At 44.0% G+C, this 25,450-nt stretch overlaps 1 protein-coding gene and 1 long non-coding RNA gene across 2 annotated transcripts; one reads left to right on the forward strand and one right to left on the reverse strand.

Moving 5' to 3' along the window:
- Nucleotides 1-1,157: 1,157 nt before the first annotated feature.
- LOC132328793 (uncharacterized) lies at nucleotides 1,158-25,319 on the reverse strand. The gene is made up of 7 exons (XR_009486862.1): nucleotides 25,104-25,319; nucleotides 22,712-22,804; nucleotides 22,381-22,593; nucleotides 19,053-19,140; nucleotides 6,126-6,208; nucleotides 3,977-4,072; nucleotides 1,158-2,295 (listed from the first exon to the last, which is right to left on the reverse strand). It is a non-coding gene; the product is annotated as an uncharacterized LOC132328793 (long non-coding RNA).
- Nucleotides 15,492-21,539, forward strand: LOC132328792 (ferritin light chain-like). The gene is made up of 3 exons (XM_059848967.1): nucleotides 15,492-15,674; nucleotides 18,397-18,543; nucleotides 19,779-21,539. Exons 1-3 carry the CDS (start codon nucleotides 15,492-15,494, stop codon nucleotides 20,280-20,282), a joined length of 834 nt encoding a protein of 277 aa, XP_059704950.1. The 3' UTR covers nucleotides 20,283-21,539.
- Nucleotides 25,320-25,450: the final 131 nt, after the last annotated feature.

The raw sequence follows: 25,450 nt of genomic DNA on the forward strand, positions 1-25,450 counted from the left end.
TATGATGTAGTCAAAGCTAATTAATTGTTCCATATCCATCATCATTCTGCCATTACAAAGTTCCTTTCCCTTCCTCTCAAGGGCTTTTCTCCTTCAGTCTACAGCATTTCTGACTCCTTTCCTCTGATGTACAAAGCTCTGAGTTCTCTTACATGAACCTAGGCTTCTTCCCCAGGCTTACTAGCACCATTTCCACGCATGTTTATCTGAATCTATTGCTGTTTTCTTCCAAAAAGATGGGCATCTTGAGTTTAGTCCTGGAGATCTGAATTGAACAGAAGTCCTCAGAACCTCCTGGACGTGGCTCCATAGGTGTCTGCTGCTCCTGCCTCACTCTCCAAGCCCTGTTCTAAGCAAGGCACTGCAAGTGCCTTCTCTCAGTGTCTCCTCTCCTCCTGTTTCAGTGGAGGGAGCAGATTTGAGCCTTCCTCAGGGCCCTCTCCTTCCTGAGCAGAGGCCCAGGCACACCCGCAGAGGCAGCACACCAATGGCAGCTGGCACTGTCTGTCTCCCAGCAGCAGGGCATTAATAACCATTAACAAAATGCTATACAGTTCCAACATGATGTCAGTGGTATTAACCTCTGTCATTCCTGTATCAGCACTCGTGAATGACTGGTTTTCCTTTTTCTGTTTTAAAACTTATCTCTGAAATACTCCATAGCAGTAAAACCAACAGTGACTACTTAGAAGAGCTGTTATTTTTCCAGTTTTCAAAATGAACTCTCAGTTATCAGTACTGACTATGCTGAACAACAGCTAAATTTATCATTCATATTTTTCACCAAGCTTTACAAAAAATAAACCAAAGCAAAGCTTTCATGCCCTGCAGACTTGTGAGCATTTTTGAGAGCTACTAAGGATTTGCCACCTATTAGAGAAAATAGGTGGGAGAGATTTGGGAGTTTTCTGGATCCGGAATGGATCGTTTATGAGCAGATTACTCAGAATTGCTGCATTACAGCAAGTCTACTATTTCTGTCAGGACTATGAAATATGAGTATCTTTTCTCAGTTCAAACTAGTAACCAGAGCAGAAACAATTCCTTTTAAATGCTATGTCCATAAAGCCTCTACAACCTTACAGTATCTAGGCACACATTGTTTCTCAGCTCAAAACAAAATAAATGCCAGCACTATAAACAGATGAGATAAAGTCTGTAGGAAGAGAGAGTTGGTATCATTTATTGCAGTAATAAAGACAACTGGAATAAGATACAGTTTTGCATGTATTCAACCACATTTATGTTTTTAGATCACTAAGAAGAACACCCCTGTTGAATTCCCCTGTGATGATCCAGGATCAATATGCCTTAAGATGATTTGAAAGATTGATGGATTTTCAAAACAGTCTTTTTCTTTTTACAGATTAAGAAGGACATATTTCCATTGCTCATATACTTTGCTATTTACTGGCAGACTCCAAGATGTGAGAATGCCTAACCCAACCTCAGTTTAAGGGCAGTTACATCCCCCCTATCTCCACCAATGCTTTAAAATGTGCACTTTATCACACTGAAATCTTTAGTTCTAGAAAACAGTATGGCTCCCAGATAAATGTTTGCATGGTGAACTACTCTTGTCCATTTCCATGTCTATGCCCATGCCTAAAAGCTATTAATAGGCATAGGGAGTGGATGTGCAAGATCAGACTGGAATGCTTTGTACTCCCATGGATTGTATCAGTCACACAGTGCAGTTGTTTCTCCAGCTTGGGTTCAATGTGTGGGTTTTGATTTTTTTCCTGTTAGTTTTGGGTTTGTTGGGCTGTGGTGTTTGGGGTTTTATTTGGTGCTGTTTCTCAAAAAAAAAAAAAAAAAAGAAAAAAAGAAAAAAAAAGTCTTTACCTCTCAAAAAACCCCAAGAAGTTCACATGATGTAGAGCTTCAATTGAAAATTAAAAAAAGGTTATGGAAGATTTGCCACTTTTGGTGCCTGTGGGTAGAGCAGCTGGTCCCAATGGAATAAAGGAATAAAGGCAAGGATAAAGCCATCATCTTCATGAACGGCATGGCAACAAGGAATATTGCTACCAAAAGCAAAGCCTGCTCCATGGTAGCTCCTTACAAACCGCCAGGAGGAACATTTCAGGGTGAGGGAGCTGAGAGCACAGCACAAACACTGCAGTCATGTGGCAGCAGGTGACACGAGGGAAGGGATGCAGTGTTTGCAGTCCTCCAGCCCTGCTGCAGACCTCCTGAGGAAGTGCATGCTTCAGGTTAAGTCAGGTCTTAGAGACACCCTCCAGCAGGCAGTGAACCAGCCAGCAGCACCTCGGGGAGAGGCAAATCCGCATCCTGTAGAAATGGCAGAAGACTGATTAATTTAATCCCATGCCCTTCCTTAGAAAAGATAGTAAAAGATGGTGAGGAGTAAAATTTGTACCAATGTACCAGTTTCTTCTTCCTTCTTTGGCAGAGGAAAGGAGGAGCACATTCCACCATATGCCCACCCCTCCCCTGATCACAGCAGAAGGGGGGAGAAAGGCTTTTCTGCAGAGCCTGTGCCTTTGAGGCAGCAGCAGGGCAAGAGTTCAGTTTTACGACTCTTGGCCCCAACACAATTTACCATTTACAAACTAATCCTCCTCTGCTGGAGAGCACAAGGCCTGCTAAAGCTCTCATGTCCACTTCTCTGATTCTCCATTGTCCACAGTGACAGGGAGAAGGCGAAGACCTAATCGGTGTGTAATTCAATCGCTGTCCAGGCTGTGTCACAGCACAATGCTCTGCTTGTAGTGCCACGGGCTGAGGCAGCCAGCTACTGTTATGCCCCACAGCAGGTGTGAACAATGTCACTGGCTCTGACTGTGTGCTGCCCCTCTCTCCAGGTCCATTGCTGACACTCTGTTCACTCACCACTTAAAGGCTGTTTTTCCTACTGGCAGCAAGCTAATTGTCAGCTCTCTGGTGAAAGGGCACTCTCAGTATTTTTGACCCTGAACTGGGAATTCCTGCACAGCATAACATGGGCCTCATGTAAAACAAACCTCTTTGCTCTCCAGACCCCCTAAATGTGGAGGCCTGCTAACAAGCTCTTTATTTCCTTAGTCTTAATCCAGCAGTTAGTAAATTATGATCCACCACACCCAAAATGTTTCACTGTGTTGTTCCTCACTAGACAGGACTCTGGGCATTGCCACGCATCCTTTAGGATGGTTTAAATCCTTGGTACCTAATTACATTTTAATCAGCTTCAAAAAATTTCTATCTGCATGTAGGTTGTTAAAAACCTCTGGAATACCAAATTAAATGCGCTGCCACACTTAAATACAGAGCCACTCCGAAAAGGGCATTTGGTTTGGTTTTTAGCAAGAATTCACTACTCCACCAAGGTTTGAAAAGCTGCACTTTCACTCATCTTGTGTTCAAGGAAGCTGAGGAAGAGAAGGGCAGAGGAAGGAGGCAGGGCAGCAGCTGCCAAGTGATCAGTGGGTGTGGCTATCAGCCAGCCATGCTATCAGGCAGGTAAGGAGACAGCACAGAACTATTGCTGGTATCCACAGGAGCATCAGAGGACATCCCCCTTGGCACAGAGCTACACCACACACTGGTAACAGTTGTGTTTCTTTCCACATGTAACAGTGACTTGTCCAAGGGCTGTGAGAACAGAACACAGAAACACCCTACTCCTAGCACATCTCTCTCCTTAAGAGCCTTAAGAATTTCATTCATGTAGCGTTTCTGGTACTATGTTTCCAATCCCTTAATTTTCACGTAGAAGCAAACCAAATAGTAGGAATACCTGAGGGAAGAGCTACACTGGGACAGAAATTGTACAGGCCTGTACAGCTGCAGATTTTCATCCAAAAGAATAAACAACTAAAGTCAGCTGCATAACCTGACCAACCAAAGAAACAAATAAACCAAAATGGAAACAACTTCCCTGCCACCACACAGGTAACTTTAAATCAATATATTTGGCTATTTAGACTATTTCTGCGCAATTCTACACATGAATTATGGTTACCAATCTTACCTAATCCTGTAAAGGGATGAAATACTTTTTCACACTTGCAAATTCTGTGAAGGCAGTGAGCAGATGAAGAAAGATGATCCAGCTTCTTCCCACTTGCTACAGAAAAGTTCATAATATTCATTATTCAAAATATGAATTGGACATCTGTACTTACAATGTTTAACAAGTCTTGCTTAGTGTCAAAGCCAAGCTGCTCATTTCACCCATATTCATCCACTGTCATCATCGACGGCTGATTTCCAAACATGGCCAGACACCAGTTTTCATGGCAGGGGTCATGAGACATTCTTGCATCCTGAATCAGGATTCAGCAATGCCATGTGCCAAGCCTTAGAAGCATGCAAAGCATTTACAACCGAGCACCTGCGGAAATCCCATTTCCTGACAAAGAGAGGCCTCCAATATTCATGTTGTCTCCTACTCTTAGGCTATGCTGTAATGAAATATGGCCTGAATAATCCTTTTACAGCTGTACAAGGAAGTATCCTTGCTTAGCATTTACCCCTCCTTATGGAGGTTCAGTGGAAACCTGGTTGAGCAATCAGCAAAGATGTACAGAATGAAAAGTCTGGCTGATGGGATATGACAAAAATCACCCACAGGACAGAGACACAAAGTGAGCCTATCAGAGGAAGTGGAAGGACTCTGGTAACTTGAATGAATACAGGTAAGAGGATGGGACCTAAGCAGTCACATTAAACTAGGTGTTAATGCCAACACTGACATATGCAGACACCACCAGAGTGTGCATGCTCCTGGAAAGGAAGGCCAGGAGCACTGTTGCTAACAGCATGGGAATAACCTGAGAGTGCAGGATTGCATGGGAACCACTGCTAGGTCAGTGACAAGAGTTGAAGGGCAATAAATTGAAGGACTGCTGGAAGGGACTTGGAAAGGGCTGTTTGTGTGCCAGTGATGGAAATTACTTTGAACAGCTTATCCTGTGAGACTCCCTACTCTGCAAGGAACTCCCCACTATCTCTTGCTGTAGGTCTGGGTTGACCTTACTCCAAGCTGCCCTCATCCCTTTGAAGGTTGTGATTCCCTTACTGCACAAAACCTGCATCCTTGTCCTGTCCCTGCCATCTAATCATGGGTTGCTGCTGCTTTATCTCTGACACAAACCATCTTAGCCCGTCCTCAAACTCTGACCTCAAACTCCCAACCATCACATCTTCATATACCCCCAGGCCATCTCCTCTGCCTCCATTCCCTGGCACTGCTCCCTGTAGTTGCTTCACACCCCAGATTAACTCTTCTTTTGTTTTCCTCCCTCTAGCAGAGTGAATGTGAAGCCCAAGCTATCACAGGTAGCAGGCCATTAGCCTGTGCACTGCTATATGCTCAATCTCACTTTTGCTGGGTCACTCACTGGAGCTTTAAACCGGTGACTACAACCAGCCCTGCTGGTCTTTAGTGGTCCCTCAGCCTCTTTTTGGGAACCATAATCCATCATGATACTGGGTAGGCCAAGTGGATGCAGAGTGACAGCCACTGCTCCCTATTTCCACACGGAAATGCTAGAACAACTTTTGTCTGCTGGGTATAAAATCCAGGTCTCCATGGCACACTTCCCTGTTCCTTACTTGCTGCTGATCAGTTGTTCCTCTGGGTCCTCCAGGGGACCTCCCCCCTCCTCTTGGCCATGACAGTGTGCATTCAAACAGCTGCTCAGGCTGGATGAAGCACCTGCTCTGGGCAGCAGCAGCTGGAGTTCATTTTGGGTCCAAAGGGCCGAGGCCAAGCAAGCTGACCGCATGTGCACTAATCCAGTATCATCACCAACTCCACCAACAACAGGTGCCCTTTGAAGAAGAAGGGAAAAACTATTTGGGGAGGAACCAGAGCTTTATAAAGGACATTATGGGCCAAGTCCTCAGCTGGTACATGCTCAGTTAAAGCATGTACCCTCCTGAAGTTATATGAGTAACGCTCACATACACAACCAAAAGCTTTGGCTCACTCTCAGTGCTGCTTCTCTTCTGTTTTCAGTTTTCCTAAGGATTTTTCACCTCCTCTCCTTGCTCTCCATTGCTCTTCCATCAATACTGAAACTTCCTGTCCCTTGCTTCAGACCAGAGAGGTGAAAGTCACAAGCTACATATCCCAGATTTCACCATCCTCCTGTGCACAGGTAACACAATCTTACCATGTGTCCTTCAGTCCTGCTCGAGTCCTGGGTTTGGGTCCAGATCATGAGCCTGCAGCAACAGCAAGAAGGGCAATCCCATTCTGGAACAAATGAAACCAAACTCCATCAAGGTCCATTAAGAGAAGTCTTTCAGCACAGGCATCCTAAGAATTGTCATGCACTTGCTCAAGCCAGGAGTCCCTGTAGGACAGAGCATAATTTCAATGTAGGATCTCTACAAATAACACAGGAAGAGAAAAAAACCAAACCAAAATTTTTTAAAAAACCCTGTCAGAATCTATTGGCCAAACTGTCTCCAAGGGAAGTTTTATCCTTACCTCATTTTGCTGGAGGTTTTTTTACCATCCAATACATACAAATCTCTTTTTAAAGTCCCTCTTAGTGTATTTCTAATAAATATCTGAACTAATGAAAACCTCTATGTTTCCTTCTTTTCTGAGTTCTGCCATTCTGAGCTCCAGAGGCCAGTTCTGTAAATCTGCTCTCAATCATTGCAGTTTTTCTAGTGATTCTTTCTGGAGAACCTGGAAGCTCTCTGGAGCCTGAGAATGGAGCTGGATTCACAGAGATGGCACTGCAGAGCATGGCTAAAAGCACTCTGCTCACACCCCCCAAGTAAAAGCAGGATTTCCAAATTCCTGTTGATGCACAATCAGAGGGAAACATGACCTTGCTGCAAGTTGCTCATGTGAACCAGTCATAGCCTTCATAACTTTGTATTCCAAAATTTATTTTCCTGAGCTATGTATCTTTTAATTCTTGACTTTTCAAGATTGAGATTTAAGCCACTTTTCCCTCAGGACCATGTTTGAGCTGGGTTATATTACAAAGAGAAGCAAAGTGATGAGAGACATTTGGATGAGCAGAGCTGGTAGTGAGGACAGCACAGGCAGAAAAAACCCCTCTCCAATCCATAATAGTCCCTGACATCTCACCCTCAAGACAAGTGTCACCTGTACTGCATTGGCTTGAACAGTGAAATGAGTCGCCAAGAATTTCCCTTGACAAACACCACAGTACAGGTTAGACAATTCCTCACCAAGGATGGGACAGACACTCAATCACATGGGAACCTCCAGTGCTGGAAATGTATTCTCAGCTGCTGCAGACTCACACATTCCCTTTAAGGCTTTAACCACAGTTCCAAAGTTGGAAAACACCAGAACATGTACAAACACACGCAGAAGGCAACATTGCACACTTGTGCAGCAGTTTGGTCCACATACATGCCTGAGGGAACTACTTTGCACCCTTATACTGAGCAGCAGAGATACCTACACATTCCTGCCATTCCCTGCCAAAGCAATAAAACACTGCAACATCTGACAGCACAGAGCTCTCCCTATCCCTCTGAATCCTCGCTGCCGCTTGCTGTCACTGGGCACATTTCACGCAGGCCAGCTGCACAGGATTTATTCAACCAGTTTTAGAGTATCAAAGCTAACTTTTTTTTTTTTGTCTTTGCCCCAGGCAGGCACTTGGTATGCAGGATTTAAATCAGAGAACAAAATGTTCTGTGAAATTTGTAAATACTCAGCCCAGTAAATTCTAAATTCTTAAAAAAAAAAAAAAAAAAAAAGAAAGAAAGAAAAAGTGATAGCAACTAGCAACTGGAGTGGTTTAAAAATCAAAAAGTGAAGCATTTCACTGCATCACTGTGGGTAATGCCACTGTGTCCTAAAGATCAGAATAATTAGCTTCCCAAGATTACCAATTAATGGTGCTGACGGCTTTAAGTGACAGGAGCCAAACACTCTGAGTTCTACCTTTTAATTCCAGTGAAATCAGGAGAATGCTCAATTCAACAAATGCTCTGCAAAAAGACACCAAAAATGAAAAAAACAAATTGTTTGATCCTTGCAGATTGGCAGAGAATACTTTGTCTGGGACAAAGTATTTGTCTGCCACAAGCTTACTACAATCTACATTACTACTTATCATAGTAAGGTTTTGAAAATTTATTTAATGGTATTTAAAGCCATTAAAATGGAATTAGGCAGAAGATGATAGGGAAAGAGATACCCCAGGAAATCACAACACTTAGACAATGAAGATGGTCTAAAAGAGGTGCTTTGACCAAAAAGCAGCAATAAAGGGTCATTTGTGATAGGAACTAGAAGAGGAATTACTTCATTGGAGTTTAGCATTGCCTTTAAGGTCCATGATGTTTGAGTGAAATTATCCACTTCTGCTTTGTCTGATTCACCATCACAGGCCCCATCTTATTACAAAATTTAAAACAAACATTTAGCTGATGAATTTTCACATTAAAATTTCAAATCTTTTTTTTTTTTCTCAAGCAGTTTCACCAAGACTTTGAAAGAATTCTTTTACAAAAATCATGATTTGTTATTTTTTGGTGATTACAAAAGCCAAAATATTTAGAATAATTTCCTCTTCACCTGCAAACATTTCACACTCCTCTTACCACAACTGTGGCTTTAATTTCGTCTCTCTAAAGCCAAGTAGCAAATGGCATCAGTCAAGCCAGTTAACTCCCAGGAGTCCCTGTACTTCAGAATAAGGTGCTCCTGGTACTAGCAGGGACTCTCTGAACATTGATTATCAGTAGCATACAGCAGCAAGACAATAAATGGCTTCTGGATCTTTACCCCTTGCCCACAGTTTACTTCTTCTAGCCCAGATATTCTGAGTCTGTATGAAGTGCACCTGCTCATGCAGATCTCAAAGAGGCCTGATGTCCCCTCAAGGGCTACCTGGAGCACTGAGTACACCTCCTGAAGTTCACACTGCCTGGAAGGAGTTACCTGGTCACTGATGGCACAGATGGCACAGGCTGCACACACACAAAGAAAGACTCTGCCTTTTTCAATGTGTCAAGTCTTATTTTCTCATTTACCCAAGAGTAAGCACAGATTCTAACCCAGAGCTGTGGAAGGAAAGTTAGACTAGAAAGGCAAGTACACAAAGTATACAAATTATGACAGACTTTAGGCAGTTTGGCATTGCACAACTCCCTTATGCAACACATTGCCTGGGGCAAGCCTCATGTTTTCAGAAATTCCACAGAATCCCCTTAAATATGCCCCAGTGCTGAGGCCCTGTGCCTTCCACCTGAAATTATTGACTGAACTTATGATATACTATAGACAGATTACATGGATGAGCCCAACATTTGCTGGCCTGTGCTTTTTCAAATGGGACCTGAAATAACAATTGCAAAGTCTCAGAGGCAGATGAACCCTGCCAATTTATAGAAACTTTCTCCTAAGCACAGCCTCTTTAGAAAAACCAAAAGGGTAGTATCAGCCAGTAGCACTTGAAATGAACAGCCCACTTAAAACTCAAGTGTATTTATGAGAGTAGAAATGGAGATGGAAAAGCCAATGCTGCCAGCCAGGCTGGAGCTTCCTTAGCCAGGCTGCCAGTCCTCTGCAGCCACCAGGCTGGGAGCACTGACTGCTCCTGGGCTCCAGCTCTCCCTGCTGCCTTTGCCCAGTCCCAGCCATGGCCTTCCTCAGTGCTGCCAGAGCCTGGGCTCCTACAGACACAGGTGAGCTGGTAAGCTGAGTCAGGACATGTAATGATTCTGTGATTATGAGGAAAAAAGACCACGGTGAACAACTCAGTGTAGGGGATTTGTAAACATTTGAAATTGCAGAGAGTGGTAAGTGGTTAAGAGAAAATAGTGACACACAGCTTCTAGACATGAGTTAAACAGTGGCCACAGCCCAGTTTGACCTGCAGCCCCACACATGTAGGCAGTCACACAAACACAGCCATGTGCAGCTGCACTTGAGACGCTATGGGAAAGATGAAGGTGGCAAATGCTAACAAGGCTGGGGCACAACAGTCACAGTAAGAGCCTGTCAATGCACTTGAGATGCACTTGCATCTTCTAGGCTTGACTGCAGAGCTACACACAGACCCCAAACCTCCTCTTAGCACAGAATTTTTCCCAGGGTCCAGAGAAGGGAGAGTGGAGCAAAGGGAGAGGACAAGGCTGTCTCAATTAACTAATTGAGCATGGTGGCTGTGCAGCAGGGGGAAAGAGCCCCCAGGGAGAAAGAGATGAAAGGAGAGGCACCTGGGGACCAGCAGGAAGGTGAGGACCGGTGGCAAACAGGCAGGATGTGCCCTGCACACCAAAGCCCCAGAGCAGCTCACAGCTGAGAAGCAACAGAGGCTGTCCATCTCCAAACTCTGCTCCTGGAAGGGTCCCATGGTAGCAGCAAGAATTAACTACAGATAATCTAAATTAAATACTGCAGAGAAGAAAATAGCATGGATTAGAAAACCCTCCTATATGTATTCTGTTACACAAGGTTAAAGATAAGCTTTGATTGCATTTCAGAAACTCTTACAAGCTTGTCTCCTATGTTAGCTTTAGACACAGCAGAGATATGCCTGTGGGCTGTGTGCACATTCTGTCTGAAGGACAGATTTCAATCAGTGAATTTTCAAAGAATTCTATATATATCACAATGTTTTATGTTATTCAGCATTCAGAAAGTTCCTTAAGGAAGAACTCAATTGCCAAAGAGAGGCAATGAGCCAACACCTCAGTATCTGTGCCATGCAGATTTGTGCCTGGGAAGCCTATGGAAACAAACTGTCTGAGATAAAAGTTACAACAGAATGAAAAGTGTCACAACTTTATAAAGCTACTGAAGCAAGGTTTGGAAAACCTCAAGGCAAAAAAGACATGGCTGGTTCCAGTGATGAGAACAACCTCAAGCACCTCATCTGGCTTCAAACGCTGCAGTAATGGATGTCTGGCAAACACAAAAAAATCTCAATGACAGGAAGAAATTTTTGGGACTCTAGAAAAGGAAAGCAAATGAAAACTAAGGCTTGGAGTATTTGAGGCGAGTGTCAAAATTACTTCCAAAATTAAAAAGTTAATCCAAGTATTTTTCAAACAGAATTTCATTATTAAACTGAATATATGCAAAATACATGCAGATCTGGCACAGTATAGTCATTTTCAGTACCTATAAACCCAAAATAAAGGCTTCTGTCTGTTCTGTTTGACAGCAACAAGACTGGCTTCAAAGAGACTAGGCTTTATTTTTGAGCAATCCCTCTCTTGTATCAGTAAAACATGCTGATTTCAGAGCACTACAGCAAACTGGTGCTTTCCACTTGGTCAGTGACAAAGAGACAAAAAATATTTTCCAGAATGTCCACTTTGCAGACTTGTCACAACACTGTTGCCTCTCTAGGGCCATCTCATGTTTTGCTGATGACCACTTTTACTGAAAGTCCGTTAAAAGAGGTTATTTTGCTGTGCTTACTTAAGTAGTAACAACCCAAATTTCAGGCTTCTTTTTTAACTTTATGAGTCATACAGGGCAAAAAGGCAACAAAACAACTCAGAAGTCTTGCTGGCTTTTCCTCCGTGGATAAAGGAAGTAAAAAAGAGAAAAAAGTAGTGAGATGAAGCACCTGTTGAGATTAGAAAAGTGTAAGAAAAATGGTTAAGGGACTTCAATAAAAGCAATCATGAATTCATGGGTGTTCATATGAATCATGCCTGATTTCCTGCCAGAGAGCTTTGGTTTCAGTTAATTACAAAACAAAATGATGAATGAAGAAGGCCAATTCACAAGCATACATTTTGTACATTTATTTGTTTTTACTTTTTCCTCACATAGCCCCTTGTTTTCATTGTAGCTATTGATGGGCACTGAATGAGAGAAAACTCTGGCAGCATTAGATAGACTATTTGCAAAGCACATGAAAAACCCATCACAGCTAGAAAGAAGCAAACAGATGGTAGCTGGAGAGAAGCAACAGCCACAACTCTTACTACCTGTGGTGAAAGAATAAACAATACCAACTCCAGATCACAAAGTGCAGCCAAAAGAATCTAGCTTTAAATGAGAGAATCAGGGTAGAAAATAGCTAGATACAACTAAATGTTTACAAAGTAGGCTCAGGAGAAAGAATATTTTGAGAGGGTTGCTAAAGCCCACTGACACAAACAATCCTTACTACTGCACTCTGCCAAAGAATAAATAGGAAAAGGAGTGGGGAGGAGTAGAGAAGGTATGGGTTTATGTGTATCAGAGCTTATATTGATGGAATTTTAATTGTAGTTCTGTATACCACCCTGTGGTGCTTTGGCATCCCACTCTGCCATATACTTTCAACACACTTTAAAATATGTTGTACCAAAAGCGTGCCAAATCATAAAAATGAAAAGATACCTTTCATCAAGGCATGTGCCTGGAACCAACCCTTCGATGATCCTTGTAGGTCCTGTCCAACTCAGAATATTCTGATTCTGTTCTGGAAAGTTGTAACTATGAAACTGAACAAAGTGCCAGCTCCCTGGAATGCTGCATTTCTTGAGGTCACAAGCTTTTGGAGCAGATGATACCTTCCCTAGTCCAGATACAAATAGCATACCTCATGCTATGTAGCAAGAAAGCCTATATTACTTGGTCATGGAATTTTTCCATAATACAATTGATAACTGTGCAAATGGTGTGTATTTCCTTTAGTTCTATGAAGCACAAAGAGAAATAAACTGAATGTGTTATTATGAAATGAATACATGGAGTATAAAGAATTTTACAGTCAGTTTTCAGATCAGCTCCATGCATCACAGATGGCCCTAAGAACTGCCCTTCTCTCTTAGCTGTCCATCTCTGAAATGGGATAACTTAATATTGTTTTCCAAGGCTCCAAAACCCATTATTGGAGAGACAAACCTCTATGAGATGATATGCTCAGAAATTATCATAATAAATGCCCAATTAACTAAATACAACTACAAACTTTTCCATGGGGACACTGGCTAACTTCCTTGCTATTGCTATTTCACACTTCAAGTTATTCAAAGAAAGGAGGTCATCAAGTGTTTGTTTAGGTTGGGATGTCAATGCATACACACACAGAGACACCACACTTGCTCCTCTTCCTTCTCCTCTGAGGGAATCAAGGGATTATTCTGGAATAATAAAACACTAGCAACTCCTTTACAGGCCAAAACAAGGACAGTTGGAATGGAAGGAGCTAAAGGGTAGAGGTATGTCCTTCCAGCAAAAGTCCCTAGTGGTACAGTGAAGAAGAGGATGCCTACTGAGAGCTTCAGAATAAGGTCATACATTGCTCAAGTGTCTTGTCAATATATTGACATTTAATGACTCTGGGTACTTATTTTAGCCTTGCAAACATTACAGTTCTATTACTCACATGAAATTTTACCCAAATGCTTAAATGCTGTTTGATTTTTTTCAGCGAAACTTCTAATTTAACTAAAACATGAAGAATCAGAACTAAAAAAATGGATAATTAGGATAATTACAGCAAACAAAAAGGGCTGACTAGCATATGAGATGGAGGCACTGAACAAGGATTATTTAAGTTTCTCATGAGCAATGTTCTCATATCTCTATGTGACTACTCAGATGATGCATGCTGGGCTCTAGGCAGTCAGATCCAATAACAATTAAAACAGGCAATGGAAAATGATTCTGCCCTTAGCATCCTGGGCTGGTACAGGAGTGGTCTGCTAGAAAAATATTCCACAAAACAGCACATAACTTTGAGCTTACTAAACAAAGTCACCGAACAGAAAATTATTGATTTTGAAGGGTGTTGAGATTACTCATATTTCCTCTCCACTGGTCAGAATCTATTAAAGGTAAAGAAATGTTCAAGAAATGCCGAGCTCCATCCACATGGCAAAACAGTAGAAAAAATCAGTCATGTGTATTTTGAAGTTACTGTACAAACTGAGGATTACTGGTTACTAAAACATTGAAGATAGTTCAACAAGCATAGGTAGGACCAGTTCAGCACCAACATTTTTATCACTAAACCAGAAAACCTAAAGAATTTACCCTCTAGCCAAGACATATACACACATTGCTAAATTCCCAGGACTTTTCAGAGCTCACTCCCTCCTCAGGATTGCCTCAGCCTAGATGTTCTCACCAGCCACTCCAGCCTTGGCCCAGCCTGGCCACAATCTCAGACGCTGCTGCTGGAACCAGAGGTACTGAATGTGACTGCCTGGAAAAGGGCTCAGCTCTTACATTAGAAGAGTTTTATCCACGGTTTTGCTGTCCCATATAGACAATGTATTAGAGACAGGAAGCCAAGGTGAGCCAGCAGGTTACACTGTCTCTGCACAGCTCTGATGTCAAAGAGAATGAGAGGCAGCAGCTGGGACTTTGCCAAGAACCAAACTGAGGGAGCTACAGAATCCTGATCTGCTGGTGCCCTGACCATGGGTGCGCAACACAGCCCAGCTTCTGTCCCTCGGACATGGGTGTGCAACACAGCACAGCTTCTGTCCCTCGGACATGGGTGTGCAACACAGCACAGCTTCTGTCCCTCGGACATGGGTGTGCAACACAGCACAGCTTCTGTCCCTCGGACATGGGTGTGCAACACAGCACAGCTTCTGTCCCTTGGACATGGGTGTGCAACACAGCACAGCTTCTGTCCCTCGGACATGGCTGTGCAACACAGCACAGCTTCTGTCCCTTGGACATGCGTGTGCAACACAGCACAGCTTCTGTCCCTTGGACATGCGTGTGCAACACAGCACAGCTTCTGTCCCTCGGACATGGGTGTGCAACACAGCACAGCTTCTGTCCCTTGGACATGGGTGTGCAACACAGCACAGCTTCTGTCCCTAGGACATGCTCTGCACCACAGTACACATAACTGCACATCAAGCTGTTGGCTTATTGCCTGCCTAGGAGGGGCAAGCAACAAGTATGAGCATTTGCTAAGGTCTTCTGCTTCTGATTGTCTTCCCTGCTTTCCCCTATTACCCTACTTAAATAGGAAATACTTTCACTTCAGGTGTGCTGCTCTGTTTGGAAAGAAAATGTAGACATGTTAGACACACATGTTTATGTTTTTCTCTTATGTTTGTAGGACCATCTTGGGGTACCCAAGATACACATTACAAGTGTGCACATGTGTAATCATGAACCACTGAAGAGAAAGTACACACTGTAATGTTTTATTAAGAATACTCATTGCAGAATCCTTTTCCTCAAGTCACTCATATTCAAGATCCAATGTTTTTTAACCACTTCTTCAGCACAAGCGTCCAGCACGACTCCAGCAGAGTTCAAGTTAACACATCTACTTAACTGTTAAGGTAAATCTCTTATGTCAATCATTCACCATTCACGATGTTTGCAGGCACCCCAGGGTCCGGCACCGAACCGGTTCTCCGGGCTGTTCGGAGCTGTCTGCGCTCCCGCCGCGCCTGCCCAGGGCTCCGCACGCCAGGGCAGTCCCCGCCGGCCCCCCCGCATCCGCACACCCACATCCTCCCCTCCTCCTCCGTCGGAGGGCGGGCGGCAGCTCGCAAGGTGTGTCCCAGGTGCCGGGCTATATCAGGCGGCGCGGCGGCGGCGCGGCGGCCCCATGGCGGCGCCGGCCATGGCCGAGCCGCGCTCCAAGCGGCCGCGGGTGACGCTGCCCGCCTGCCCCGCGCACCGCCCGCTGCCCGGCAGCCGCGTCCGCCACGGCTTCCCGCCCGCCGTGGAGGAGGCGCTCTGCGGCGTCACCGGCGCCCAGCTGGAGCTGCACTACTGCCTGCAGGCGCTGGTAAGGCGGCGGGCCGCGCACGGCCGCGGGAAGGCACGGCGGGCGGCGTGTGCCCCCATCGCCCTGCGCCGGCAGCCACCGGCTGAGGAGGGTTTAGAGACGGGCAAGGACGGCACAGCGGTGCCTGAGTCCTGACCCAGGGGGTTTGGAGGCTTTCCGGGTTCCCCAGCCCGCCGGCGGCAGCGCTCCTGCCAAAGCCGCGCCGCGGCTGCTGCGCCCGCACGGCCACGAACCAGCGAGGAAGGTCCGTAACGCGCGGGCTATGAAACGAACGAGCGCTCGTGTGTTTTGGGTAATTAATTCACAGAGGGCCTTTTGCCCGGGAAAAAGGGACAGGAACAGGGGATGCTAACAGCTTGGGAGTATAACGCTTCAGTAGGTTTTTCCCCAAACTTTGGTGAATGGTTGCTTGTGGTTAACTATAGTCTGCGAACATCGTGGATGGCTTAGGGTTTCTTATTCCACAGGCATGAACTTCGGACATGAAATCATAAAAGGTATCACTGATACCATGTCAAATTCATGTCCGAATTATATCTGGCTACATATCAAGTGTTAAGGCAAACATTTAAGAGACATTAAAATTAAAAAATCTAAATTATCGATGCTGTAACTTCTGATGGCAAGCATCCACGTGGAAGCAACACAAACTATTTTCAGTAAATCCCCAAAATCTTTCAATTGAGTTTGGTATCAATTATAAGTTAAATTAAAATTTAAGTATGTAGTAAAACCTGTTAAACCTGTGGAAGAAAAAAGTTGTAGTGATTAGCACCTGGATGGGATGGAGAAAACTCAGTTAGAAATTGACTGTGGGTAAATCAAACCTAGAAATGTGAACATCCTTAATAGCAAATGATTGACATAAAAGATTTACCTTAACAGTTAAGCAGATGTGTTAACTTGAACCCCACTTCAAGTTGTGCTGCACACTTTCACCAAGAAACTGCTTATAAAACATTCAGTCTTGGCTGTGCTGTTCACAGAAACAGGAATGAGTGACCTGAGGAAAAGGTTTCTGCAAATAAAGCAATGAATGTTCTTAATAAAACGTTCCAGTATGTGCTTTCTCCTCAATGGTTTATGGTTGCGTGCATCTATGTTTGTCACAGGTTTAGGTTATCCCAAGAAGGCCCTGAAAATATAAGAGAAAAACATAAACTTGTGTGTCTAACATGTCTTCATTTTCTTTCTGAACATAGGTGAAGTGAAAGTATTTCCTGTTTAAGCAGGGTAATAGAGGAAAGCAGGGAAGACAATCAGAAGCAGAAGAACTTAGGAAATGCACATACTTGTCGCTTGCCCCTCCTAGGCAGGCAACAAGCCAACAGCTCGATGTGCAGTTATGTGTACTGTGGTGCAGAGCATGTCCTAGGGACAGAAGCTGTGCTGTGTTGCTCACCCATGGTCAGGGCACCAGCAGATCAGGATGCTGTAGCTCCCTCAGTTTAGATCTTGGCAAAGTCCCAGCTGCTGCCTCTCATTCTCCTCACTATCAGAGCTGTGCAGAACCAGTGTTCCCTGCTGGCTCTCCTTTGCTACCTCCCTATAATACGTCTCTTTATGAGACAGCCATACCGTGGATAAAATATTTTGAATATAAGAGCTATTAGATCTATTAGCATGGTTAAATATGGCAATGGTTTAAATTCTACTTTCCCATACAGAACAGAACAAGGCCAGCAGAGGATTTAGGGTTGTAATACTTCTGAAATTAAAGAATGGCCTGGGTTGGAAAGAACCTTAAAGATCATCAGGTTGCAAACCCCCTGCCATGTGCAGGGACACCTTTCCCAAGACCAGGCTGCTCAGAGCCAGCTTCTCTGGGCAACCTGTTCTGGCGTCTCACCATCCTCACAATAAAGAGTTTTTTCCAAATACCTAATGCAAACCTGTTCTTTCAGTTTTAAGCCATTCCCCCTTGTCCTGTCCCTACATGCTGTAGTAAAAACTCCCTCTCCATCTTTCTTATAGGCTCCCATCAGGTACTGGAAGGATACAAGTAGGTTACCAAAGCCTTCTCTTTTCCAGGCTGAACAAACCAAATTCTCTCAGGCTTTCCTCACAGGAGAGGTTTTCTATCCCTCTGATAACTTTGTGTCCCTCCTCTGGACATGCTCCAACAGATTTATGTTCTTCCTGAGATGCCTTCCCAGGCATGAGTAATATCTTATATTGAGGGTGTATAGTTCAGTAGCAGTATCCATTATTTTGGAATACCACTATCCATAATAAAACTGAGAAACAGATGTAGGGTTGTGCTTGTATTTGCCTCATCTTTCTCATAACTTTGAAAGCTAACTTTTGACTGGAATGCAGGCCTGCAGGGATAAATTTTATGTTCCCTGTTCTGGGAGTATGTTTAAAAAACAAAACAAAAACCCTCCACAAAACACAATTACAAAACACACACATGCTAACAATTCATAAATAAAATATTCTGAAGATCTCTTAACTGCTCCTGCAAGAGTAACATCAGTACTACAGTTGCCTGACCAATATTAAAGGATAGAAGGAGTTCTAGTAGAAGTATAGATTTTTCATTTCATAGTCAAACTACTCCATTTATTGTAGAAACTGGATCAAGGTCTCCAAAGTGGTTGTGCTTTGTGAACAAAACACCTTCCATTGGAAGGGTCTCCCAAGTTCTGTTAAAGCCACATTCTGCTGCAGGTGAGTTCCATATCTGGCAAATCTTAACACTCCTGTTTTGTGTGCTTAGGGTGAATATTTTGATCAGTCACATGTGGCTCTACCAAATATTTCAAAGTTCTTCCTGCATCAAGCTCTGGAAGAGAGAAAAGCCGCAGAAGCCTTGATGAAGTATCAGCAGGAAAGAGGAGGCCATTACTGCTCCAAAACCATCCAGGTGGGTAGTAGTCATCAAAGTTTTAAGCACTGTGATCCGTTTAACTTACTGAATTATGTTATTGGCATTTCAGATCCCTGCATTCACCCACTATTAGATTTCCAGATATAATTTATCTGGCATACTTGTGTACACGGTTTTGTTCTTGATTGTGATGCCTAGAAACTGTTCTAACTCTGTGGGGTTGCTTTCCAGCCCAAGAGAATCTGGACAGTGTTCCCCTTTTCTTTTACTCAGCTGGACACTGCTGTTTCCAGTATGCTGTAATGGATTATGACTCCTTAAATTGTGCTGAAACAGCCTACTTGTCTCCTTCACACTGAACCTAAGTGGAAGCTTAGACATGACTAGCACTTAAGAAGAGTGGTAAGGAAAGAGAACCATCCAGCTTGGGGCAGTAGTTAATTTCCTAAATTACAGCTCATGACAGAATTTGAACTAAGATCTAACTTGGGCTTGCAAAGGTACAAAGGAATAACTCAAATGTTTTCAGGAAAAAAATAACCCACCTCATTTGTTTAAGACCAAGAGGCTGCTTCTCCTCTACCAAATTAGTTAATGCAGAATGATCCTCTTTTGTCCATCATAGCAGTTAAGCTGTAGAAAGTAAAAAGACTATTGTAAAAATCTTTCTTAATACTCAGTTTGCATCAAGGAGGAGCTTAGGACTTCCAGTACTTAAAGGGGGCCTGTAGGAAAGAGGGAGAAGGGCTCTTTGTCAGGGAATGCAGAGTTAAGATGAGGGATAACAATTTTTAACAGAAAGAGGGCAGATATTTAGGCTAGATACTAGGAAGTCCCTCTTCACTGTGAGAGTGGTGACACACTAGAAAAATTTGCCCAAAGTAGTAGAGAATGCCCCATTCCTGGGAGTGTTCAAGGCCAGGCTGGATGGGCCTCTGAGCAGCCTGGTCTAGTGGAATATGGCAGAGGGTTGGGACAAGATGATTTTAAAGTCCTTTCCAACCCCAGCCATTCTATGATTGGGTTTCCTGGTGTAAGAACCCTCTTCAGGCATAGCTGCTATGTAATTCTGTTCCTTGAAGAAGTGCTTGGATTCTGCCACTTGTGCTTAAAGTCTGCAAAAAACAATAGATGCACCAAACTGGAAGCAATTGTTGTGAAATCCTAGTACAACTTTTTTAGAGCACCAGGTTAAGTTGCAGGAATCCACTGATGAATACAGATACATGAGCTGTTCTTTTGAGTAAATACAATTCTGTCTTTGTTTTCAGAAACCAAACTGTGATTATGCAGTCGGTCTGATGAAAGCCCTGGAACTAGCAATGGTACAATGGAAAACTATGCTACGGTATTTTGAAGAGCTTTACGCCCTAAGTGTTGAAAATGCAGACCCGCATAGTGCAAGCACTATCAAGAAACAATTTATTGGGCCCAAAATCCAGAAGATCAAGCTGATGGGAGATCTGCTGACCAATGCTCGCAGGCTTGACTGTTCCCAGGATGGCAGAAATAGTCTTGGGGATTACTTTATGGACCGGCTGCAGAAAGAGTTCAGGACCAGCATAGAGCCAGAGTGCAGTGATCACTGCAGCCCCTGCCCGCCTCTCCAGCAGTGCACAGGAGCTGCAGAAGGTCTGAAACGACCCCAGAGAGAATGCTCCCAGCACAGAAATGGCATAGGGCCAATATATGCAACCATACACTGCGCCACCATGCTGCCACAGTGTAACGATGGCACAGGAGCAAAGGTGAAGCAGGGCAGGGAGGGCCTTTAATGCTCAGGCTGCTGCAGCTACAGGGCAGCTCCTCAGGCAGACCTGTCCCAAGGGTGGAGCTGGGACCAAAACTCAGGAGACATGATGCTCCATCCCTCCTCCTGCTTTACACCCCATCCCCTCATCCTGTGCTGAGTCACAGCTCAGAATCTAGCCCATACCACTGTTTGCTTTAAATGATAGCAAGGTTGCCAGCTAGATTGTCACTTTTATCTACGCAATTCTTCCTAGAAGCCAAAAGTTCTTAAGCTGCTTCTTTCTCTTAAATGATTAATAGGATCAGCAGGTGCAAGTTATTTTAAGATAGATATTATTTTTATTAAAACAAATAAAAATCACTGCACCTTTAATGCAAGGAAACTTTTACATGGCAGAAAATCCAAATATTTAGTTTTATATTACTGAATATTTTATTTTACTATTCAGTATTTTAAATTACTAACAAGTATAGTAACATAATGAACTTTTTTAAAAGACCTGTTCAAAAACAATGGGTTTTTTGTCTTATTTCTATCATGGTAGCAATTTAAAGTAGTTTAATGCATTTACTGATCAGCTGGTTCTAGTGGTATACTTCAGGATGAAGGATGCAAATATTTCCTCAACAGTGGGAATAAGAAAATTTGCTGATTTCTCTACAGTTATTGCCTGGTTGGCTTTTCTCAGCCTCAGAAAGCAGATGAGAGAGAAATTAGGAGTTGTCATTAGATGACAACTTTAGAGGTTCTAAGGCATATTTTGCAAGTGTCACCGAAGAGAGTAGCTCTAGGACTTTGTCCAGACTTAACATAGGATGATTGCTTTAATTATGATACAGAGCCCTATCTCAGCTAGCTCACTAAAGGTACTGTGGCACTCCTGCTACTTCTTATATTCCCTATTTGGTCCCAAGTAGAGGCATGAGATCCTAGTGAAAAACCAGCACACTTAACTAGAATTGCATCAGAGAGAATGGCTACTCATTAGTTTTGCCTTTCAATTAGGGCAGTGTTAGCCAGCTTGGTTCAAGTACAGAGGTGTCCAGATTCCTCTCATTAGTCCCCTACTGGAGTGCCTCATTCTGTTCCCTGGCTCCCAAGGTAACCTAAGAAGAACAACTGGCTAGATCAGCTGCCTGCAATTAGGGATTTTTTGTTATTATATACATCTTTTATGCAGTTAGGGTTTGATTCATTGGAAGATTGCCTTACACTTTCATGTAATACTTTAGCTGATACTCCTGTTTTGCTTGAAAATAAATTCAGTTCCATGTCTGTATCTCCAGTGTATTCCTCAATTCACCACCCAGGCATGCTGTTATTCTTCTCCAAGAGATTTTGCATATGTATACAACATTGGGCCAGTATTTTTCTGCATCTGAGGAAGTTGTGCATGATGGAAGAGTATGACAGAGTGAAAATAAATGCCAGAAAAATGCATTACTCTGATGCACTTCATAATGAAACATTTTTAGTAAACTCTGATACAGCTACAGTTAAGTAGCAATTTCTGCAAAGCCCACCTTCTGTTGGTGTAACATGGATCAGAAAATTACAATGCAGATGTTTTCCCAGTCTTTTCTGTGAATGTGGTTCAACTTAGGGTGGGGATGAACACAACCCCACTTTAAAACAACCTTTGTATTGATCTATAAAAATACTGCCATGTGCCACAGGAACAGCTCAAAGCACTTTTAGAATCATGCTAGATTTGCCTGTGTTGAGATTGCTGCTCTCTAATAGAGCAGGAGTCTAAAAGATATTTCCATCTGGGCTAGATTCCATCACCCATCCTCATGCTGAGCATACCTTATTCAACAATTAGTTCCAGTGACTGCAACTCAACATGAATAAGAGCAATGGAATCCTTCCCTCTCAGTATTAAAATACAGCCCACTAAGTGTGACCAGAGCAAAGCTACTAACTGAATTCTAAACTAGTGCTGTATAACACTACTTCATGTACTACTAGTAATGTTTGACCTACTTGTACAACAACCTTCACCTTTTAAAAGCTCATGACCTGAAACATAGTTACAACTTCCCCCATGGTTTACAGCATTTAACAAAGTCCAACATAACAAAGATCCCAAGTTTTACATTTTTCAGAGCCAGACTTACTTGCCTCTTATTTTCCCATGAAGTAGTGCCATGTCTGTTTCTCAGACTTCTCATGTTCATCTTCTAACCGAATGTATCCACACACTCTAAGAATTTAAGTCTTTTTCTCTCCCTTTTCCTTTGCCAGAACATGTTCTGGGCCCTCTGCCTCTAAAGACAATTCTGTTAATTCCAGATAAACTCACAATCAGCTGTTTCCCCAGCCTCTATCCTCTGAAAAAGAAAAGAGAAATCAACCAGTTACTGTAGATAATAAGCTCTTCTTGTCCACATGCTGCTTCTGCTGAGAGGGCACACACACTTGCGAGTATGGTCTCAGCTTTGACAATACCTGTCAGTTGTGTATAGGATGAGTCTATCCATGTTTCTCAATGTAGGAAGTACAATCTGCTTCTGCCTTCCCAGCTTACTTTCCAATCTCATCCTGAAAAACAATATATCAAAGATGAATGTAGAATAAGTTAAGGGCAACAGCTCTTATAGAAACTTCGCAAATTATCTTTTTCTGCTGAATGCTTGTTGAGCCACACTCTCTGTATCTATACTACCAAAGCAGTGCCCAAACAATCCAAACACACAACCTGGGACAGCTTGGAATAGCTAGTGTAGCACCAGTACCCTAAACATAGCATCCAAACTGGAAGCTCAGGAGAGACCTATCTTAACTGAAATTATGAGTTACAGCCCCAGAGGCTTTCAAAGAGGTTTAACAATGGAATCATTGTAAATGCTTGCCATAAGCACTACCTATGGTTGCCTGCTCTCAGAGTGAGGAATGCCCTTAAAAGTCTCCAAGTGGAGATTGTACTGTCCTGCACCCTCTCCACTGTGGCCACACAAAACCCAGAAGAGCATCTCAGGGTTTGTTCTTTGCAAGGACATTTTTTCAGGCCTCATTGTACATGGCAGCTTCTTTCTGGACAAAGCTGTCTTTGGGAATGACACTGGAAAGTGGCTGTTAGTGGTGGCACCAGCAGGGAATCACAGAATCAGAATTGTTAGGATTGGATGGGACGTCTGGAGATCAGCATGTCCAAACCCAAAGAAGTGTCCTCAAGGGCACCTTCTCTGGAAGACTACTGTGTGGAATTCACTCTGTGGTCACAGCCTTCTCCTGACCTTTTCACTTGGAGGAATTAATGCCCTTGAGCCCACATTCATGGGCAGTTATTGGCAAACTCCATGTAGTGCTTGTCCAAGCCCCACTGTTTGTTACCACTTTGCCAAAGGTAAACCCTACTTACTGAAGTCCGTGAGTGTCTTTTCCTGGGGTCACATATAAGCTGCAAACACAGATGCAGAAGAGGCTACAATGCTGACTAAATATTAGGTAAAATTACCTTTTCCCAAAAATTAGCCAATGGTCTGGAGAGAGTTTAAGTGTCTTGAGTGGGTCATGCTGCCAGGACAAAGCCGTGATATCCCATTTTACATGTTCAATTGTTACAGCACAAAACTCTTTCTCATTTAAATTTATTTTACATTATTGTATACCTTGCACTATTTTGAATACAAATTATTTTTACTTTTTTAGCTGTTCAATAAAGATTTAAAACCAACTATCTTTATTCCTTCTGGATCAAAGAACATCTGTAATAACACTGAAGTGTCTCCACAAATTTGCTAGACACAGCAGGGAGATACATTTCTAAATGTGTAGGGGTGGTCAGTAGCTGATCTCCCTCCTTGGGACATACTGCTTTTCAGCATTGGGTCCATTGAAAGAATGAATTTCTACATATAGTTTTATCTTTAAATAAAACTTTTATCTTTTAGAGATACTGACAGAATGCAACTTACAGTTCTCATCTTGGTCTCTACTCAAAGATATTTAGGTAAGTAGAAAATGGGGAGTGCAGATTAGGAATTTTTGCCAAAAAACAAATCGTGTAACAACAAAAGAAGCCACCATCACGACAGCCCATCTGAGAAGTCATAGGCACAAGGACTGGGAATTGATCATTGATGGATACTTTTTACCTTTTGCTCAGCCCCTTGTCCCACTGAAAACAAAGCTTTTCTGCTGATTTTGAATGAGCTGAAATTTCTCCAACATTTATAACTGAAGAACAGAAATTATTTTTAGCTTTTGGGACATGACATACATGCACTACTATTTTAATCATTAAGTCAGCGAAATCACACAGTTGAATTACTGAATTCCACTGAGAAGAACCTAATTTCCCATCTCAAATGATACTCAAAAAAACCAGAGGAAAAACTCTGGCACCCTTGAGAGGCGTTACCGAAACCCATCTTATTTCCCCAAGCTCCAAACTCTCCCACTACTAGAAATAAATCCTTATCGAGCTAGCCGTCCAACTGCAGCGCAACCGCAGCAAAACGCCGCGGCACGGAGTGAGATCCATCCCTCCCAAGGTTTCCGAGTGAAGGTGAACAGAGGAACCCGGAATGCCTGAGTTCGCAGGGATATTCCCGAGGGCAGGAAGGCTGGCCCACCGCGGGCACGGCGGCGCTTCCCGCTGGGACAGGCCCGCAGCGCCACCGGGCGGCCGCCACCTGCCCGTCCCGGCTCTCCGCGGTGTCCCCGCGTCCCCTCTGCCCCGCACCTCCCGGCTCTCCGCGGTGTCCCCGCTTCCCCGCCGTGCCGCACCTCCCGGCTCTCCGCGGTGTCCCCGCTTCCCCGCCGTGCCGCACGGTCCCGGCTGCCCGCGGTGCCCCCTGGAGCCTCCCGCCCCCACAAACGCTCCCGCAGTAATTACCCTTGTGGCCGCGGAGCCGCGGACAGACCTGTCCAGGGGCTGGGGGCTTCTTCCCTGTGAGGAAGAAGCACACACCGGTGTGTGCGGGGACAGCGGGGCACGCCGCCGTCCCCCCGGGCGAGCGGCCGGCGGCACCTTCGGGCATCGGGGCGGCTGCTCTCCCTGGCGCGGCGGCAGGGCGGGCTGCTGAGAAAGGAGAAAAACAAACGGGGGAAATGTAGCCCTGCGCGCATCCGAGCGCCCGGGCTGCCGCTGCCCCTGCCCCAGCGGGCCACCGCGCCCCCCCCGCCGCCCCGGCCCCCGACCCGCCCGGCCGCGCCCCCCGACCCGCCCCGTCCCGACCCGCC

This window comes from Haemorhous mexicanus, chromosome 6 (assembly GCF_027477595.1).
Source record: "Haemorhous mexicanus isolate bHaeMex1 chromosome 6, bHaeMex1.pri, whole genome shotgun sequence".
Classification (NCBI taxonomy): domain Eukaryota; kingdom Metazoa; phylum Chordata; class Aves; order Passeriformes; family Fringillidae; genus Haemorhous; species Haemorhous mexicanus.

Coding starts and splice junctions, on each gene's coding strand:
- LOC132328792 (XM_059848967.1), top strand. CDS start 15,492: ATGGCGGCGCCGGCCATGGCCGAGCCGCGCTCCAAGCGGCCGCGGGTG. Junction 15,675..18,396: donor ACTACTGCCTGCAGGCGCTG/GTAAGGCGGCGG, acceptor TTGTGTGCTTAG/GGTGAATATTTTGATCAGTC. Junction 18,544..19,778: donor ACTGCTCCAAAACCATCCAG/GTGGGTAGTAGT, acceptor CTTTGTTTTCAG/AAACCAAACTGTGATTATGC.